General features: G+C 47.0%; 1 protein-coding gene across 5 annotated transcripts; it reads left to right on the top strand.

The window, feature by feature from the left end:
- Window positions 1-1,251: 1,251 nt before the first annotated feature.
- On the top strand, window positions 1,252-11,362 carry Slc25a51 (solute carrier family 25 member 51). Of its 5 annotated transcripts, none has more exons than XM_059254282.1 (5): window positions 1,252-1,345; window positions 3,869-3,892; window positions 5,759-5,868; window positions 9,091-9,160; window positions 10,401-11,362. In XM_059254282.1, exon 5 carries the CDS (start codon window positions 10,440-10,442, stop codon window positions 11,334-11,336), a length of 897 nt encoding a protein of 298 aa, XP_059110265.1. In that variant the 5' UTR covers window positions 1,252-1,345; window positions 3,869-3,892; window positions 5,759-5,868; window positions 9,091-9,160; window positions 10,401-10,439; the 3' UTR covers window positions 11,337-11,362. The 5 variants fall into 5 exon arrangements, with proteins under 5 accessions (XP_059110265.1, XP_059110267.1, XP_059110266.1 ...); XM_059254284.1 differs by having other exon boundaries at window positions 9,091-9,182; XM_059254283.1 differs by lacking the exon at window positions 1,252-1,345 and adding an exon at window positions 1,522-1,737.
- The last annotated feature ends 7,600 nt before the right edge of the window (window positions 11,363-18,962 follow it).

The raw sequence follows: 18,962 nt of genomic DNA, 5'->3' as shown, positions 1-18,962 counted from the left end.
ACTCATCCTCTGAGGCCCAGCTCAAACACCTCCTACCCTGTGAGTCCATCATTCCTGGTTCTCTCTCAAGGGGAAAAGCCCCTCATACTTCTGCATTTAGCTTTCGTTTTTTGTATCCTCCATCAGACTCTGAACTCCCTTAGAGGCACCTGCTGCAGAGCAGGTACCCACCTCCTCAAAGGTGTGTTCAACCTAGGTGCCCATAACTTCGTGGCAGAGGACGCTCTCAGTGCGGCCTGACGGTTGGGTGTTGGAGGGGTCGCGGTTAAGAACATGTACTGCTCTTGCAGAGAGGACCTGAATGTGGTACCCACATGGGACCGCCCACAGCCTTCCTGGACACCTATACACACGCACTAACATTAAAGTAAATGTATTGAAAAAATAAGTGTTTTGTATTTTTTCCCCCTTAAAAACACGATTGAGTGGTTATCTAGGTGAACTTTATATAAGGATGCTTTGCATCACCGAAAGATTGACATGTCTGTCTGCTGACGCAGGAAGGCGTGGTCTCTGGGAGGCGTGGTCTCCGACACCTTCAGAAGCAAGTAAACACTGGGCAGGCTGGGGACACCCACCTAAAGATGATCCCTAATGGTGGGATAACCCCAACCCTAAGTGGCAAGCGCTTCACACATCCACGAGTCTGCCAAGGAGCCTCGCCCAAGCAGGCTGAGTTCTTGACCCTTCGGCCAACTTCTCACTTCTGTCGCCTGCGGCCCTGTACAAATCAGAACCACTGTGGGAAGGTCACCGAGGAACACATTCACGGACGAGACGACTAACTTGCCCAAAGACACTCAAAAAAGTGCCAGGGCTATAATTCCGTGAACTCCGGGCAAGAGCGCTCCTTCCAAGACCCCACAAACTGTGTGAGCTGCTAAGGAGAGAGCGGCCGTGTATGACTTCAAGCACACACAGGTATCTTGTGGAGTGCGGTGACAAAGAGCTCTCCACCAAGAGAACCAGATGCTTTCGAGCCCTTCCCGCACGCGCGATCTACACCCTTGGATCTCCACGAACTCGACAGCCCCCCCCCCCCCCCCCGCTAGACGACGCGCTGGCTGTTTATGGCACAGCGAGGCCACCGTAGAGCCTCAGCGTAAAGCGAGGGGACTAGCGGCACCGCAGAGCCGGGCCGAAGGTGTGACCGCGTCGCCGCCATCCAGCCCCAGGCGGCACACGGCAGCCCCGGCAGTCGCCGCTCTCCGAGCCAGGCGGGGTCCCGGTCACGTGGTCCGACGACGCTTCAACCCCACCCCCGCCTGGGTCGGGCCCGGGCTGCGCCTGCGCGGGCGCGGGCTCGCTCGCCGGCCGTCCTGCGGGCGGGCGCCCGCGGCCGTGGGTGAGTCCTGGGTGGGGTGGGAGCGGCGACCGGAGGGAGGCCTGAAGCAGGGCCGCGGCCGGGCGGCCGGGCGAGCCCCAGGCCCTGCCCGCGCATCGCGCTCGCCCGGGGCCCCGCGGCGGCTCCCGCCGAGGGCCTGTCGTGCCGCGGCGCTCTTGGGCCCCCGGGAGGCGCCCACAGCTTGGGGCGGGGGAGCCTCGGGCCCGGGAAGGAATCGGCCTTTGTGTGCGCCCCGCGGCATCGCGGCGGCCCGTGGTTCCCCGTGGTGCTGGCGATTCCGCCCAGCGCCTTCCGGCCCTCACGGAGAGCGCAAATGGAAGCCTGGAGAGCGCTCGTTCTGAGACAGACACCGTGTTGCATCGGGCTGTAAACAGTCGAACAGAGCGGAGCCGGTGGGCGGGCGTCAGTTGTTCCGTTCTCTGTGGATGGTTAGCATCAAGTGTAGGGAGAGGGTGTCAGCGCCTCGGCCATGTTTAGGCCTTTTAGCATAAGCTTTGTCTTGGCCCCCACAGGCTGCCCAGCTGGTCCTAGTGCCCACCTTCTGTGTGTTTTTACGTGTAGTCTGCTGAACAGAATACTGAGTTATACGTGGAGTGGGCATGCCAGAAGGAACCTTTGCTTTGAAAGGATTCCTAGAATCGGGTCCAGGGCACACAGAAACAAACCGGAGTCACCCCCAGCGCTTCTTTAGGTCAACACACTTTATCAGATAAAAGGAAGCTAAGATACTGGGTTTTCGTCATAGATGTGCTTTGTATTTGCAGTGGCAAAATCTTGCTGTAACTGGTACTTGAACCCTGGCTAACCTTGTTTTTGAATGCTGACTCAGACCTGCTGACTAGTGGAAATTGACATCCTTTGAGAATTACAGTCGCCCTCTGCCCTGTTTTTGGACCAAGACCTTTGTACTAAGGTCACGTCTGAGTTTTGCATATCCCTGTGGGCTGCAAGTTACGTTGAGTGTTTAGAATTTGCACTGTCTCTTAATCCCAGAAGTGTCGGACCCTTGTTGGATGAAAGTTGGTTTTGCTCCCTTACCTTGGGATAAGTTAAGTGCCTTATGTAGCAAACTAGGGCAGTTATGGTAAATAAACTGTAGTAAATTGCAAAGGATTAAATTTTTAAAAAACATTTGGGGAAGGGGCTCCAATGTGCCACTGTGCTTTTGTGGAGATCAGAGGACAACTTTCCAGAATCTTCTTTCTTCCATCATGGGAGTTACTGGGATTGAACTCCGGTCATCAGGCTCGGCAGCAAGCTCCTTTACCTGATGAGCCGTCTTGCCTGCTCTCATATTCTAAACTCCTCCCAGGACACTGCACAGTGTTTTCCTTCTCTCGCCGCCTGAAGAACCTGGGCATGGGCTGCAGACATGGCTCAGCTGTTAAAGGCTTGGCCTGCAGCCTGGTCATACCACCCTAATGGGCGAGTGCAGTTACGGACGAGCTTTCAGTCTGAGGTCTGGGAAGTTTTCAAAACATTTTTTTGCCAGGTGTGGTGGTGCTCCCCTTTAATCCCAGCCCTCGGGAGGCAGAGGCAGGCGGATCTCTGTGGGTTCGAGGACAGCCTGGTCTACAGAGCACATTCCTGGACAGCCAGGGCTACACAGAAACCCTGTCTCAAAAAATAAAACAAACGTAGTCGGGCAGTGGTGACACATGCCTTTAATCCCAGCACTCGGGAGGCAGAGGCAGGCCGATCTCTGTGGGTTCAAGGCCAGCCTGGTCTAGAGTGAGTTCCAGGACAGGCACCAAAAGCTACACAGAGAAACCCTGTCTTGAAAAACCAAATTTTATTTATTTATATATATATAAAAAACTTATATGTATATATTATATATAATTTATATGTATATTATATATAATTATATATAATATTATTTATATATACCATAACTTTTTTCTGTATAGAACTTTTAATATTTAATAATCTAGATGTTCAGCAATATTCCTAAAATTTCTTATAGTTTGTAGAGAGGTCCATAACTGCTTTGCCGAGGCTGTTTTCTGTTTGCTTACTTACAAGGCCCATTATTTTGGCCATTACTGATTGAATGGAGCAGCTTTGTGGGGAGGGGCTCTGTGACAGGGTTTATCTGTGTAGCCCTGGCTGGCCTGGAACTTGCTTTGTAGACCTGGCTGACCTTGAACTCAGAGGTGGGCCTGCCTCTGCCTCCCAAGTGCTGGAACTAAAGATGTGTGCCATGCCCGGCCAAGTGGAACAATTTTAACTTGCAAAATTTTGTTAAGTAACAGAATGACAAGCTCTATTTTTTGGTTGTTTTTTTGTTTGTTTGTTTTCTTTTTCTTTTTCTTTCTTTCTTTTATTCCAGACAGGGTTTCTCTGTGTAGTTTTGGAGCCTGTCCTGGATCTCACTGTGTAGACCAGGCTGGCCTCAAACTCACAGAGATCCACCTGGCTCTGCCTCCCGAGTGCTGGGATTAAAGGCATGTGCCTCTACTGCCTGGCTAAGACAAGTTCTATAAAAACGAAAAGTAAATATGACCTTTGTTTGTTTTGCAGTGTTGAAGATTGAACATGCAGTAGGTAAGCATTCTTGTTGAACATCCCCAGACATGAAAACAATTTTATTGTTGAAGTGCACAAATAATTTGAGTTTGTCCAGGACCATGGTGTAAACACCTATTCGATGGTGGCTTTAAAACTTAAAGTATATTGTTAGCTGGGCATGGTGGAAAATCCGGACCAGCCTCTGCTACATACTGAACTCTGGGCCAGCCTTGGCTAGATGGTGAGACCCTGTAAATAAAGTGTTCACGGTGTAAAACTGAAATATTTTTTGAATTTATAAATTGTTAGGATATTATATGATTGTGTACATTAAATGTTTTTGTTGATTTGTGAGTTTTGTTTGTTTGATTTCCTTTTTTGAGATGGGGTTTCTATTGTAGCCCTGGATTTCCGAGAACTCAATATGTAGACTAGGCTGGTCTTGATCTCACAGAGATCCTCCTGCCTCTTGAGTGCTGAGATTAAAAACTTGGGCAGTCACACTTGGGGATTTTTGTTGATTTTAATGTTAACCATGTAACTAAAAAAGAACAAGACATATAGTATCAGGCATTTCTGTGCCAGGTTTTAAAAAATTGTTTTGTTTTGTTTTTTGTTTTTCGAGACAGGGTTTCTCTGTGTAGCTTTCCTTTGTGCCTTTCCTGGAACTCATTCTGTAGCCCAGGCTGGCCTCGAACTCACAGAGATCCGCCTGGCTCTGCTTCCCGAGTGCTGGGATTAAAGGCGTGTGCCATCACTTCCCGGCCCAGATTTTAATTTTTAAAATCTTGTTTAGTCTAAGATTGACAAACATTAGCTAGTCCTATATTGTTGAGTATAGTACTACTAAGAGTTTTAGGCTGGACTGTGGTGGTGCAGGCCTTTAATCCCAGCAGTTGGGAGGCAGAGCCAGGTGGATCTCTGTGAGTTCGAGGCCAGCCTGGGCTACAGAGTCAGTTCTAGGACAGGCACCAAAGCTACACAGAAAAACCCTGTCTCAAAAACCCAAAAAAAAAAAAAAAAAAAAAAAAAAAGTTTTAGCCAGGTGTGGTAGCATATACCTTTAAACTCAGCTCTTGGGAGGCTGAGGCAGATGGATCTCTGAGAGTTTGAGGCCAGCCTGGTCTACATAGGGAGTTCAGTATAACCAGAGCTACATAGCGAGACCCTGTCTCAAAAACTAGTTTTTAGACAGGCCTGGTAGTACCTATAATTATAGCATTTAGAGGCTGAGGCAGGAGGATTATGAGTTTGTGGCCAGGCTGGGCCAGGCTATAAAGCAAGACCTGGTCTCAAACCAAGGAAAGTTTTTACCTCGTGCCTATCAACTGGAGCAGGAAAACGCACAGATGTTGAAGATCAAGCAGCTAATCATTAACAGGCTCAGTATTTGGTAGACCTTTCACGTGCCTACAGGACATTATTTTAAATTCACCGTAGTAAGTTACAAAGCTCTGTACATTAAAAAAGGCAAGGGGCTGGAGAGATGCCTCAGAGGTGAAGAGCATATACTGCTCTTCCAGAGCGTATATACATCAGGTGGTTCATAGCCCCTGTAAGTCTAACTACCAGGGTGGGTCTGATACCTCTCCCGGCACCTGTACTCATATGCATACCCCCCCACCGCCACTCACCCATACATACACATAGTTTAAAAAAGGAAAGGAAAATAATATTGTGTCATGTTCTGTAGCGGTTTGGAATCACATCAGCTGTTGACATTTTGTTTTGGGATGGGGGGTGGGGAGGAGTGTCGGCAGTCATGAAGAGTGGGCTCTTTGTTGAGTAGAGGGACATTAACAGCTGACCACTGCTCAAGAAAAGGGGACAGATGCACACAGACCTGAGTATAGACATTAAACCAGGCTTTTGTTTGTTTGTTTGTTTTTTCTCTTTTTTAAGGATGCAGTTATCAATATTGACCCCAGAAGAGAGAAGGCTGACAATGGGAAGCATTGGGAAAGTTACCAGAAAGCTGTCATCATGAATGACAGGCTCAGCTGATGTCACAGGTGAATTCTTGTAAACTTTAAAGTACCAAATAATGATGACAGCATTTAAATTGTCCCACAGAGTAGGGAGAGAGAGACCATAGATTTGCTCCTATAAAGCCAGAACAGCTACAGGAACTTGATGTGAAAATCAGAAACTGGGATCTCTGGGGAACAGTGGTGGGAGGTGGAGAAAATTCTAACAAGTGAAGTCAGGAGGGTGGCTGAGTGACAGAGCCCTAGCTCAGCACGCACCAAAAACCAAAACAGAAAATCTTGGCAAATGTTACTCAGCTGAACAGATATTTGACCGTGGCCAGCAGGGCCGTCTCCGTGTCCTAAGGCTAGAGGTATAGTCTTTGGCTTCATTTAGAATGCTTTGGCTTTTTCTTCTATGCAGGGCTGAACTACATTATCAGCCCTGTTTTGACTTTTTGATGGTGCAAAAGTGATATGTGTTTAGTAGGAATTGCACCTTATATACTTTTCACTGGCTGGTGATGTAAGTGGTGCCGTGCTCTTTTGCTGAAGGCAGAAGCAGTGAGCCACAGCTCCCGTCAGCCACACAATCACAACAGTAAACAACCAATGCTCCCTTGCTAAAATATGTTGCTCGGTAGGTTAGGTGGGGGCGGGGGGTAAAGCCCAGTGTAGACCGTGTGATTGCCGTGCATGAGGCCCTGGATTTAATCCCCAGCACCAAAAATAAATAAATGCATTTTTATCTCATAATGGATTTATCAGGATACAACCTGAAGACCATCTATCCATCAAATAAGTACTTCAGAAAAGAACAGTAACATAGTTCAGCCTTGTTGAGTACCTTCTGTACTCCAGACCACCCAAGGGTGCTCAATAAATTGAGCCAGTCTCGGAGGTAGGTAACTTCTGTGTCTCACAGACAAGACTTGTCAAAGCTCACAGGGACATGTGTGGTAGAGCTGGGATTCTGATTCAGACAACTAGTAGGTTCTAAGACCCCTGTGTGCTACCTCGGCTCTGATTCCAGTATCTCTCTGACCCTCTCATAGTCCTGAGAGCATTGAGCAAAGGTCACGGTAGTTCCAGTGGTGTGGGAGAAGAGCTGGAGAGTGAGCTCCTGCTGTGGCAGGGCTCTAAATGATTGCCTGGGTTGTGTTCTTAGGAGGAGAACTGGCTGTGTGCTGTCCTGTTACATGTCTGCAGCTTCCGAGTCTTCCCTGGCCTGGGCTCTGCCTCTGCTTTCTCTTGAATGGTTTGTTCTGACTGTTGGCAGTTTTCAGCAGCATAGTGAGGTAATGGAGGGAAAACTTGAAGAATTTAAGAGGCTTTTGTTTCTATTCAAATCAAAGACTTGGATAGTTTGACTAGTTTCGTTTCCCTTTGGACTCCTTGCAGTGTGGCTTAGGTTTGTAACTTCCCACCTCTTGAGTGGTGCTGCTGTGCGCATAGGTTATGTGCCTGCAGCTGAGAGGCTGATCACCGACAGTTCTGTTTGGACTTTACCAGGAACCCCAGTACTGTTTACCATAGCAGCGTAGCATTTTACAGTCCAGTAGTAGTGCACCGGGTCCTGAATGTGTGCGTGCACGTGCCCTGCTGTGCCTGTGGAGGTCAGCACAACTTTTGGGGATTAGTTCTCTCCTTCCACCTTGTTTCTGAGGTGTGGTCTGCACAGCTGCTCCAGGCTGCTTGTCTTGTCAATGTCTACAGTAGTGGTTCTCAACCTGTGGGTTGCAACCCTTTTGGGGGTCAAACGACCCTTTCACAGGGGTCAAATATCAGATATCCTGCATATCAGATATTTATGATTCATAACTGTAGCAAAATTACAGTTATGAAGTAGTAATGAAATAATTTTATGATTGGGGGTCACCACAATGTGAGGAACGATAATAAAGGGTCATCACATTAGGAAGGTTGAGAACCACTGTTCCAGCTGATTTTTCTGCTGCCACAAGTCCTTTGCTCATTTGTAAATTGGGTTATGTACTATTTTACTGCTGATTTGTTAAGGGTGGTCTCTTACTGTAGGAGAATAGTTCATTAAAAAATATAAGGGCCTTTGAGAGGTGGCTCCATGGTTAAGGGTACTTGCTACCCTTTCAGAGAGCAGTCCCTAGTCCCCATGTTGGGAGTTGACAACCACCTGTGACTCCAGTTCCAGGGAATGATCCAACACACTCTGCTAGCCTCCCAGGCACCTGCCAGCAAGTGCATGCGACTGCATACACTCCTACATAGGTAAATCATCAGATAGGGCACGGCGAAGCATCTTTTTAATCCCAGCACTCAGGAGGCAGGGGAAGATGGACTCGATGAGTTCAGAGCCAGCCTGATCTACAGAGTGAGTTCCAGGACAGCCAGGGCTACTCAGAAAAACCTTGTCTTAGAAATCGGAAAAAATTTAAAGAAAAAAAAGACAATTTAAAATTAGCAAAGTAGAGCCAAGTTACTGTTTTGTCCCCAAATAAAAGGCGATTTCCAGGGTGGTCTTGGAATGTAGGAATTGTCTCGAAGTGAAATCTTTTATAGCCAAGCTGGCCCCAAACTTCCCGTCCTCTTGTTTCAGCTTTCTGAGGGCGGAGATTGCAGGAAACCTCCAGGCCTTGTTAGAGCTGGCTGTTTGACCCTTTGTGTGGTTGGTTTTCTTTTTAAGTATTTGTAAATTACATTTCTCTTTATCTCGTGTGGGGTAGCACACATTATGTTTGGTCTGAAGACAACTTGTGGAGTCAGTTCTCTCCTCCTACCGTGTAGGTTCCAGGATCAAACGTAGACCACTGGCCTTGGTGTCAGGCACCCTGACTGCCGAGCCATCTTCTAGGCCTTGTCTTTTGTTTTGGGAGGGAACATTGCATCTTGTGGAAACAGACAGACCTAGGACTGCTTCCTCTCAGTGAGAGCAGAACTGTCTCTGTATCTTCAGATCTCCATCTCACTATCAGACATACCCACCGTGACCCCAGCCAGGGTGGCTTTCCAGAGTCATTGTTAGGTGCGGTAGACAGACACCATCAAAGTGTTCTGGGCCTGCTAATTTCTAGTTATGTCCTGAACAATGTGGGTTGTTGGGGCTCTTTTTTCTTTTTTCACATATAAAACTAGAAAAATCACTTTATAGTGTATGAAAAAATAGAGCGTAGTATATACTTGAACCTCATTCTCCTATAAGCCTCACATCCCAAAATATGCAGCCTGTGCCCACAGACCCTTAGTTATCATAGATGTTAATACACTGTTATGGACTTGCTTACTTGGCAGATTCGCTGACTAGTCCGTGGCTTTATTGTCTTTGAGGACCCAATGCCTAGCAGAGGACCAAAGTTCACAGGTACAAAATACATGGAAACCAAGTGAGTGGCTGGGATGGTGTGCTGCTATAGCTCCTGGAAGGACTTTCTCCTGCTTTTTATTTTGTTTTGTTTTGTTTGAGACAGGGTCTGTCGGGTGATGGTGACACACGCCTTTAATCCCAGCACTCGGGTGGCAGAGCCAAGAGGATCTCTGTGAGTTCAAGGCCAGCCTGGTCTACAGAGTGAGATCCAGGACAGACACCAAAACTACACAGAGAAACCCTGTCTCGAAAAAACAGAGAGAGAGAGAGAGAGAGAGAGAGAGAGAGAGAGAGACAGACAGACAGACAGACAGACTCACTCACTCACTCACTCACTCACTCACTCACTCACTCACTCACTCACTAGAAGCCCTAGCTGGCCTGAAACTTGGCTATGTAGATGCTAGGCTGACCTTTTAATTTTCAGTGTTCTTCCGCCTCTGAGTGTTTCACAGTTGGTGGGGCTGTATTGTTAGGTAGAATAGCCAGTGTTTAGGAACTGTGGGTCAGTGATCTTCGCACCCCTTGTTTTTTTATGAATTATTGTGAATCTCAGAAAGCTTTTGCTTATATGGATTGACATTCAAGGTGTTGGGGATTAGAACAAATTTTAGATAGTAATTATTGTTAAAGCAATGATAAACCTATGGCCTTTAATATCACGTTTATGAAAAATAACTCTTGCATTCTGTGCCCCCTTCTTTTCCATGAGACAAATGTGTTTTAGAACTTTCCAGACTTACTTCCTTCCTGTCTGGCTAACAGATAGATGGAGTCTCCTGTCTAGTTCTCCCTTCAGTCTGCTGTAAGGGTTGTTTGGGTGGGAGTGATTACAGAATAGCCAGTCTCACATAACTACAGTCGAAAAGGGAAGACCCAGGACTCCCCCAGTATTCTGAAATAATTCTAAACAATCAGTGATCTGAAGCTAGGCATGGTGGAGGTAGCCTCTAATTCTAGCGCTCAAGACTGTGAGTTGAAGGCTAGTGTGGGCTATATATAGCAAGCAGCGACAAAAACCCACAAAAAACAAACTACTGATCTGTTGTACCTGTATGCCTTTGTAGAAACAGCATCATTAATACGTGCCATTAGTAAAAGTTGTTTTTTTTTTAATTAAAAAAAAGTATTTCTAGTCCAGTTTTAAAGGGAAAATGTAGAGTCTGGACATTGGAAAGGGGATTGGGGCAAAGTTTATGTATTCCACTCTTTGTAATACCTTTGTCATTGATTATAGGTTAAAAAAATTTCCTAGAGAAGAAGGATCATAAGCACCATGATGGACTCAGAAGCGCATAATAAGAGGCCCCCAATATTGACCTCTTCAAGCCAGGATTTGTCAACTCACATCGCAGACGTGGGTGAGATAAAGCATTACTTCTGTGGCTGCTGCGCAGCCTTCAACAACGTGGCCATCACATACCCGGTTCAGAAGATCCTCTTCCGGCAGCAGCTGTATGGCATCAAAACGCGTGATGCCATTCTCCAGCTGAGGAGGGATGGGTTTCGAAACCTGTATCGTGGGATCCTCCCCCCACTGATGCAGAAGACCACCACGCTGGCGCTTATGTTTGGTCTGTATGAGGACCTGTCTCGCCTGCTCCGGAAGCATGTGAGCAGTGCTCCCGAGTTCGCCATCAGAAGTGTGGCAGCAGTGCTTGCCGGGACGACAGAAGCCGTTCTCACTCCATTAGAAAGGGTTCAGACTTTGCTTCAGGACCACAAGCATCACGATAAATTCACAAACACTTACCAGGCCTTCCGGGCCCTGAGATGCCATGGAATTACAGAGTACTACCGGGGCTTGGTGCCCATCCTATTCCGAAATGGATTCAGCAATGTCCTTTTTTTTGGCCTTCGGGGGCCCATTAAGGAGCATCTGCCTACTGCCACTACGAACAGCGCACACCTGGTCAACGACTTTATCTGTGGAGGTGTGCTGGGTGCCGTGTTGGGGTTCTTAAGCTTTCCGATTAATGTCGTAAAAGCTCGAATACAGTCTCAGATTGGTGGGCCGTTCCAGTCTCTGCCCATGGTTTTCAAGACAATCTGGGTAGAGCGGGACAGGAAACTGATCAATCTTTTCAGAGGTGCCCATCTGAATTACCATCGCTCTCTCATCTCCTGGGGAATAATCAATGCAACTTACGAGTTTTTGTTAAAGATTGTGTGATAAGGTCACTACAGGACATGTTTTTCTCAACCAACTAGACCTAAAGAGAACGCAACGTGGTTTTGCTCCTGATTGGCTTAAATACAGGTTGGCATCATTAAGTCCAGGCCATAATAAACTACGGACAAAACGTTGACAAAAACAATAAAAGGTTTCAGTGGGCAGATGGCAGGGTTGTGGTTTGATCATTACTCCAGAGCTTTAGCTGTTACCTGGTAACTAGCCGCATATCTGATGATCTTTTCAAGGCAGCTGTCAGCCAGGAGAGATGCCTTTTCCTCCCGGAAGGGGCGAAACGATGCGTCAGCAGCCAGGGCATATGCTCCTCTCCCAGGGCTGCTCAGGCTCCCTCTCACCTCATTCACTGCTTCTGTGCTCTTAGGATCTCCTTCATTCAACGCAGGCATTGCATGGTGGGCTGGAGCAGAGAGACGGAAGACAGCGTCTAGGCTGGCTAGTTCCAGGAATTGTTGAAGTTAGCTCTGAAACGAAGTGCTGTGGAGATAGTCATTATCCATACTCTTTATTTAGATTTGATAGTATTTAGCAGCTAATGAAAGCTTCCATTTCACTGTTTAGCTTTGAACATTTTCTGTTTAATTCTGAATGTGACTTTAAGCCCTTCCAGGATGTCCTTGTGCTTTCTTACTGAATTCCTTGCCAGAAGATAGGGTGGCCTAGTTAACTTCTGTCGTGTGCTTCATCCTGGTAAGTGGGCACTGCAAGATCTCCTGTTTCCGCTTGCTTTCTGCTACTGGTGCCAACGTAGCCGACCAGAGGGGGCATTGTCCCTTGTGAGTAGTAACTCTCTTGTTTGTCCTGTACTCTGGTACTAGACGTTCAAAAATAAACACTTCCATAAAGTTTATTTGGGGAGTCCGTTAATACAATTGCAGGGTTTTTCTTGGTTTCACAGTGCTGCAGAGTGAGGTGAGAAGCGGAGGGTAGGTTTTCCCAGTGCTCACTCCATTTCTCTGGAAAGAGACTTCTTCAGGGTTGACATTCTAGGAGCCTGGTTTACCACTGTGCCATTAGAACAGCGGAAGAGGGGCTGGTCTGAGCCCCGACACCTGATGTCTGGAGCTCAGGTAGGCTTTAACAGGCACAGAAGGGCCAGGGAATCACAGTTATTTTCTGGGTAAATGTGACATGACTCACAATCCAACTGAAATAACATCCACTCTGGAGAAGTAGTTTATGAATGTTAAAAAAGCTGTCTGTAAACACTAGATAACTTGTTTTCTAGGATTTGTCATGAAAAGTCAGCTTACCTTTTTTTTTTTTTTTTTTTTTAATGGTGCTAGGGATGGAACCCAGGCCCTTGCACATCCTAGGCAAGTACTACCTGCTGAGCTACACTCCAGCCTCCCCAGTTTTTATCCTTTGAGACAGGGTCTCAACATGCAGTCCAGGCTGTTCTTGAGCTCACAGAGGTCCATCTGGCTCCGCCTTCTGAGTGCTAGGATTAGTTAAAGGCCTGAGCTGCCATACCTAGTGTCTCCAGTCTTTAAAGGTGTCTTATAGTTTTTCATCTCTCTGGGTAATTGCATACAAGTATGCTCACACCTGCAAACTGAAATCAGACCCTCAACTGGAGTTGGCTAGAAGTTTCTGGGGCAGGTAATCCAAGACAGCTGTTTACATCTACGCTAAAGCTGGTTAAGTAAACATTCTTGCAGCTGTAAAGGTGGGGAGAGGAAACTTTGGGATGGCAAGAGTGGAGGTCGGTGGCTTCGGAGAACCCTGATGGAAGATTTTGTGCAGTGCAGTACAGACATGCAGGAATGAGGACTCGGAAAACAGGATTTGACCCAGATCAGTTGAAATGGAAGTACTGTGGCTTTGGTGAAGATTCGAAGGGGGTGAACTCTCACAAAGGAAAGATGGCACCGTGACTCCTGGCCCCGGGTTCACGTGTGCAACAGGAGCACCCACGGGCCTGTCCAGGGGCAGCACAGGGATGGTGAGTTAATCAGGGATCATACCTTGGCCCTGGCCCGAGCTTCACTGGCCTGCAGTGATACGGGCTTGTTTTCTCACACTCCATGCAGGTGTGGAAGTTTCACGTTGTAAAGCGCTCCTGACGCGTACAGGAGAATTATAAAGATAATGCTTTGGCTTGTGCTCTCTCAATTATGTGGCATTTTAAAACAATTACTAAACTTCTTAATGATTTTTAACGCCTAGGCATTTTCGTCACTCCCCGAGCTCTCTAAGACTAAACTGCAGTATATTCCAGAGGTGGCTTTGTCTCCTACCATCTTAAGCTTGACAAAAAAACAAAATTCATAACTTGTAACCCACTTTGTCTGAACTTTTATGCCAGAATGTAATTAATAGATTCTAACTGGTGTGGTGATATTTTTTACAGGCAAACTCTCTGAAAAGCTTTAAAGTGACCTTTCTGTTACGTGTGGGGCGCAGGTGGCTCATGAGCACAGGACACTGGTATCCTGTGTTTTTTATCTGACGCCATCAGAAACACATCATGAGCTCCCGCTTCACACACCTCAGTGCCGGGAACCTTGAGGACTGCGCCAGGGTTGACACAGCCTTTGCATGTTGGCAAGTTGGTATCGTCCTTCATTTGTGGTCAGAGACATGTTTGTGCCTATCAGCATCCATCCTGTGTTTGGTCATATAATCACCTGCTATATATTGTGACCTTGTGCAATAAAGCAGAATTGTGTATATATATACAGTTATATATAGTTATATTCGTGTACCTGAGGTCCCGAAGCTCAATTCCAATGTAGATAAGGCCACAAACTTGTAAGGCGCAGAGGGCTGGCTCTGTGTGAGAGGCTACCCTGGGATGGACACTGGTTGGAGGAGATCAGCGCAGTGTGGGATGGGTCTCAGAAGAGGCCACAGACTGTTGGCAGTAAGGCACTCATACTTTTATGTTAAATGTATTTTTTCTCATGTACAAATAAATGCATATCAAAAACTTGAATACATTCTCTTGAGATTTAAAGATTTCTAGTTTTTTTTTGTTGTTGTTGGTTTTGGTTTTTCAAGACAGGATTGTTGTGTGTAGCTTTAGTTGTCCTAGAACTCACTCTGTAGACCAGGCTGGCCTCGAACTCACTGAACTCACAGAGATCCACTTGTCCCTGCCACCTGAGTGCTAGGATTAAAGGTATATCCCACCACTTACCGGCTGATTTCTTGGTTGGTTTTTTTTTTGGGGGGGGGGGTGCTCTGTGTAGTTTTGGTGCCTTTCCTGGATCTCGCTCTATAGCCCAGGCTGGCCTCGAACTCACAGAGATCCTCCTGGCTCTGCCTCCCGAGTGCTGGGATTAAAGGCGTGCGCCACCACCGCCCGGCAATTTTTTTTTTTTATTGCTGTCCTTTGCTTGCAAAATTGGTGAGGAGGTGAGTCTACATATATTCTTTGTATATTAAAAGTGGCTAAACACAAAGCTTTGGATGCTCTATTGAGTTGTGACCATGAGTTGGAGTAAATCTGTTAAATATTTGTGTTAACTTCAGGGGAAGTTGGAATATAATTTGGTGTTTTGTGGCTGGGTCGTCTCTTACCACTAGCGCTTTTGGGGAGGTTGGGGTGGCTTAGTCTTCCAGTCTTTTCTTTGATAACATCAGCACACTGGCACAGCAATTCCCCTGAAGGCTCAGCACGGGCGGGCAGCACACCTCTTGTTTAGGAGGGCTTGACCTCACCTTTCCTGCAGAGCACTTGGTCCCTAAAGCTTGGGTCTGCTCGAACACACTTCCCCACATGGTGATTCAGTTTGTGCGGGGTAAATGGTCCTGATGTCTGCTTTTTCACAGCTCCAGTCTCCATTGAGGGATTGCTGCCGTCAGTAATGGCCTGTGGGCAGATCTGTAGGGACAATTCTTTCCTTCTTTGGAGAGGGAGTCTCACTGGGTAGCCCCAGATGGCCTGGAACTCATTATATAGGCCATGTTTGGGAACTCCCAGAGACCCACCTGCCCTGCCTTCACAGAGTGTGAGCGTGGCAGTGGCCTCCTTTCCTGTTTTCCACAGCGGACTGAGGTGAAGTGAACCTTTCCTTAGCTTGCCTTTGGTCAGTGTTTAGTCACAGCAACTAGGAAGCAAATGACACTTCAATTTTAAGTGGTTTCCTGACTGGAAAAAGCTGAGGTCCTGTAAGGGGTGGCTAGGCAAGGGAGACCCAGTTCTACAGTTTAATTTCTGATTTTGTTTAGGAAAGTTCCATGTACCTACCCAATATTGCAAATCTGCCTTTTTAGGGGCATAGCATTCTGAGTATTGAGAGTCTGCACTTAACACAGAACACTGGCTGCCCAACAAATTCTGAAGGAAAATGGAAAGCTTTTTATGACTGCTGCCTCCCAGGGTGAGTGAAGTTGTGTGCCCTCCCCCGGGGTGGGGGAGCATTGTAAGAAATCGATCGCAGTCATCCATGTTCGGGAGAAGGTGTATGAAGAGCTCGTCAGTGTCATGAACGTGCAGCACCAGGCCCTTCTTCCTGGTCCTTCCTCCTGGTCCTTCCTCCAGGCCCTTCCTCCAGGCCCGTCTCCTGGCTGGCCCTTCCTCCAGGCCCTTCCTCCTGGCCCTTCCTCCAGGCCTTTCTCCTGGCCCTTCCTCCTGGCTGGCCCTTCCTCCAGGCCCTTCCTCCTGGCCCTTCCTCCTGGCTGGCAGTCTGTAGTGCTTGAGCCTTGCCCCAACCAGGAACTTGAGGGGCAGGGTCTGTGTCACAGCTCTTTGAACCCACTAAGGTTCATATCCCATAGGAGAAGCATAATCTCATCCCAGATGTTGCCCTTATCATATGCCCCTCATTTCAAAGGTGCTCTTAATTGCTTAGCAATTTCTTCTAATAATCAGAGGGCTACATAATGTATGGTCCCTCTAATACAAGGTTAGACTTAAATTTTACTCAGTTACTCTCTTCAAGAGTTAAATGTTTAAGCTGGGCATAATGGCACACTCCTTTAATCCCAGCACTTGGAAGGCAGAGGCAGGTGGATCTCTGTGAGTAGGCCAGCCTGGTCTGCAGAGTGAGTTCCAGGAGAGCCAGGACTGTTTCACAGAGAAACCCTGTCTTGAAAAACAAAACAAAGTTAAATATTTAACAGATTTACTCAAATTCACAGCCATATAAACCAAAAGTACAAGCAAAGTTTTATGTCTAGCCATGATGAATAATGAAAAGAGACACACGGAGAACCACCCCACACACCCAAATCTGTATTGAGGGGACTGTCTGCTCTGGGAGAGGAGTAGCAGGGACTGGGTAGGGGCTGGAGTACTCTGTTTATTTGTCTAAACTCAGCTAATGTATAGTTAATACTTATGTTTCCTATGTAAATTTTATTTTAAAATTGCACTGTAATTGTATTGAATTTTAGAAAGATGAGTACAGATTAAGCAATTGAAAATGTGTCTAAATTAAATGGATCGATGTCAGTGACAGCAGCAGTTCAGTGTTGGCAGAGAATCGTGGTTAATGGATGGTCACTGTAGAATCCTTTTAGCTTTGATGTGTATTTCAATAATGAAAGATTAGAATATGCTGGTTATTTCAAAGTAGTGAGTGTCAGTAGTGGATGAGGAGACATACTGGCAAGACATCCACGAAGTTATAGGTGTTCAGTTGGAAGCTCCATTTCGGCCTCACTCCCCCTCCCCATTCCAAACCCTGCACTTCTCAGAAAGCCTGCCAAGCCGTGGCTCCTCCCCTGGAGCTGCTCAAGACCACTCCTACAGGGCATTTAAGCTCTGGTCCCTAGACCTGCCTCACGTGATTTCTCCCCCTCCCTCCTGCCTCACTTCTTGAGAGTCACGGGAGTGCTTGGCTCAGATTAAACTTGCTCCTTTACTTTCTAATTTGGCTTGATCTGGTTTATTGCGTTGGTGAAGAAACCTAAAATCAGGGTCCAAAAATACTTACCAATAGGGCTACGGAAATGGTAGAAGGAAAGGGGCACCTGGCCCTGGGGACTTCTTTTCCAGTAAAGATAAGCCAGGATGCAACCTCCCCAGTAAGGCCCAGAGTGCCCCCTTCGATTGTGACCATTCGTTTTTGCGTTTGGGGTTAGGGATCAAATTCAGGACTCATGCATGCAAGGCAGGGACTCTCCCACCAGCTCCTCAGTGATAAACTTTCAATTTATCCTTTCTTTTTCTTTTTCTTTCTTTGGTATTTGAGACAGGGTTTCTCTGTGTAGCCCTTGGTGCCCTGGATCTCGCTCTGTAGACCAGGCTGGACCTGAATTCACAGAGATCTGACTGCCTCTGCCTCCCGAGTGCTGGGATTACAGGCATGTACCATCACTGCCCGCCTGCCTGGCCAATTTATTCTTAAAATTGTCACAATATGAGGGTCTGCTTACTTCTGACCAGAAAGCACTAGGGTAAGAGCCATGGTTGTCCTGTCAGGAAGTGTTGTTTTTAAGAAATGCTAAGAACTCCCTCAGTTAAATCTGTTTTGTTTTGAACTTTGTGTGTATGGCTGGTTTGGCTGTGTGTGCGTGCAGTGCCTACAGAGGCCAGAAGAGGGTGTCAGACTCCATCTGGAACTGAAGTCATATAGACAGTTGTGAGCCACCATGTGGTGCTGGGAATTGAACTCTGGTCCTCTGGAAAAGCAGCCAGTGTTCTTAACTGCTGAGCCATCTTTCCAGCTCCTCATGTTAAGTAACAAAAAATGATTTTGGGTTGGGGGTAGTAATTCGTGGCTGTTAATTCCAGACCTCTAGGGGGCAGAGGCTGGAAGCTGGCTACACGTTGAAGACCAGCCTACTGGCAGCCAGTTCAGACCAGCCAGGACTACATAGTGAGTCCTGTCTCAGAGAAACAAAAACAACCCACTCTAAGAACAACTTAGGTAATAACCCCTTAAGAATAAATACAATCAATGTATCAATGTATTTATAAAAGAGCTGAAGTTTTGTATTCAACCCCCCCCCCCCCCCCACCCCCCCCCCCCCCCCCCCCCCCACCCCCCCGGTGTTACCTAGTATTTAACGTTTGAAAAGCATTCTGTTCACAATGAAATTTGGATCCTTGATTTTACCCTAACAAAATCAATGTGATCTTTTTTGTTTGTTTGTTTGAGACAGGGTTTCTCGTGTAGCTTTGTATCTTTCCTGGAACTCACTCTGTGGCCCAGGCTGGCCTCGAACTCACAGAGATCCACCTGGCTCTGCCTCCAAGTGCTGGGATTAAAGGCGTGCGCCACCACCGCCTGGCTCAAAAATTAATGTTTTATTGAGGAGAGCTTACTAGTTAATGTAAACACAGCAGTGTATCCTACTCATAATGTAAATGGCTTCCGAGGAAATTAGAGTTCTTTTTTTTTTGTTTTTGTTTTTGTTTAATATAAAGGCTAAATTTATTTTCCAAGGCTGGGCATCCAACTCTGCCTCCAGGCTGCTGAGCAGGCTTTCTACTTAAGCCCTAAACCGATGTTTTGAATTATGTGCTCCTGGCTGTCTTCTTTCCTCGGTACTGGCAACAGCAGGCCAGCAGCAGTTCCTGCAGAGCTTTAACAGCAGCTGCCCTGTTCTGTAGAAAAGTCTGTTCCTAGGAAGGTGATCCCAGAGTAACTGCTCGGTAGTTCAGACCTTAAACACGGGGATCTTAGCCCCATCTGAGGCAGTGCCGCGCTGCCA

The sequence above is a fragment of the Peromyscus eremicus genome, chromosome 2 (genome assembly GCF_949786415.1).
Source record: "Peromyscus eremicus chromosome 2, PerEre_H2_v1, whole genome shotgun sequence".
NCBI lineage: Eukaryota > Metazoa > Chordata > Mammalia > Rodentia > Cricetidae > Peromyscus > Peromyscus eremicus.
This window is presented reverse-complemented; position numbering and strand designations above follow the sequence as displayed.

Excerpts from the sequence above, each read along its gene's own strand:
- Slc25a51 (XM_059254282.1), top strand. The coding sequence starts at position 10,440 with ATGATGGACTCAGAAGCGCATAATAAGAGGCCCCCAATATTGACCTCT.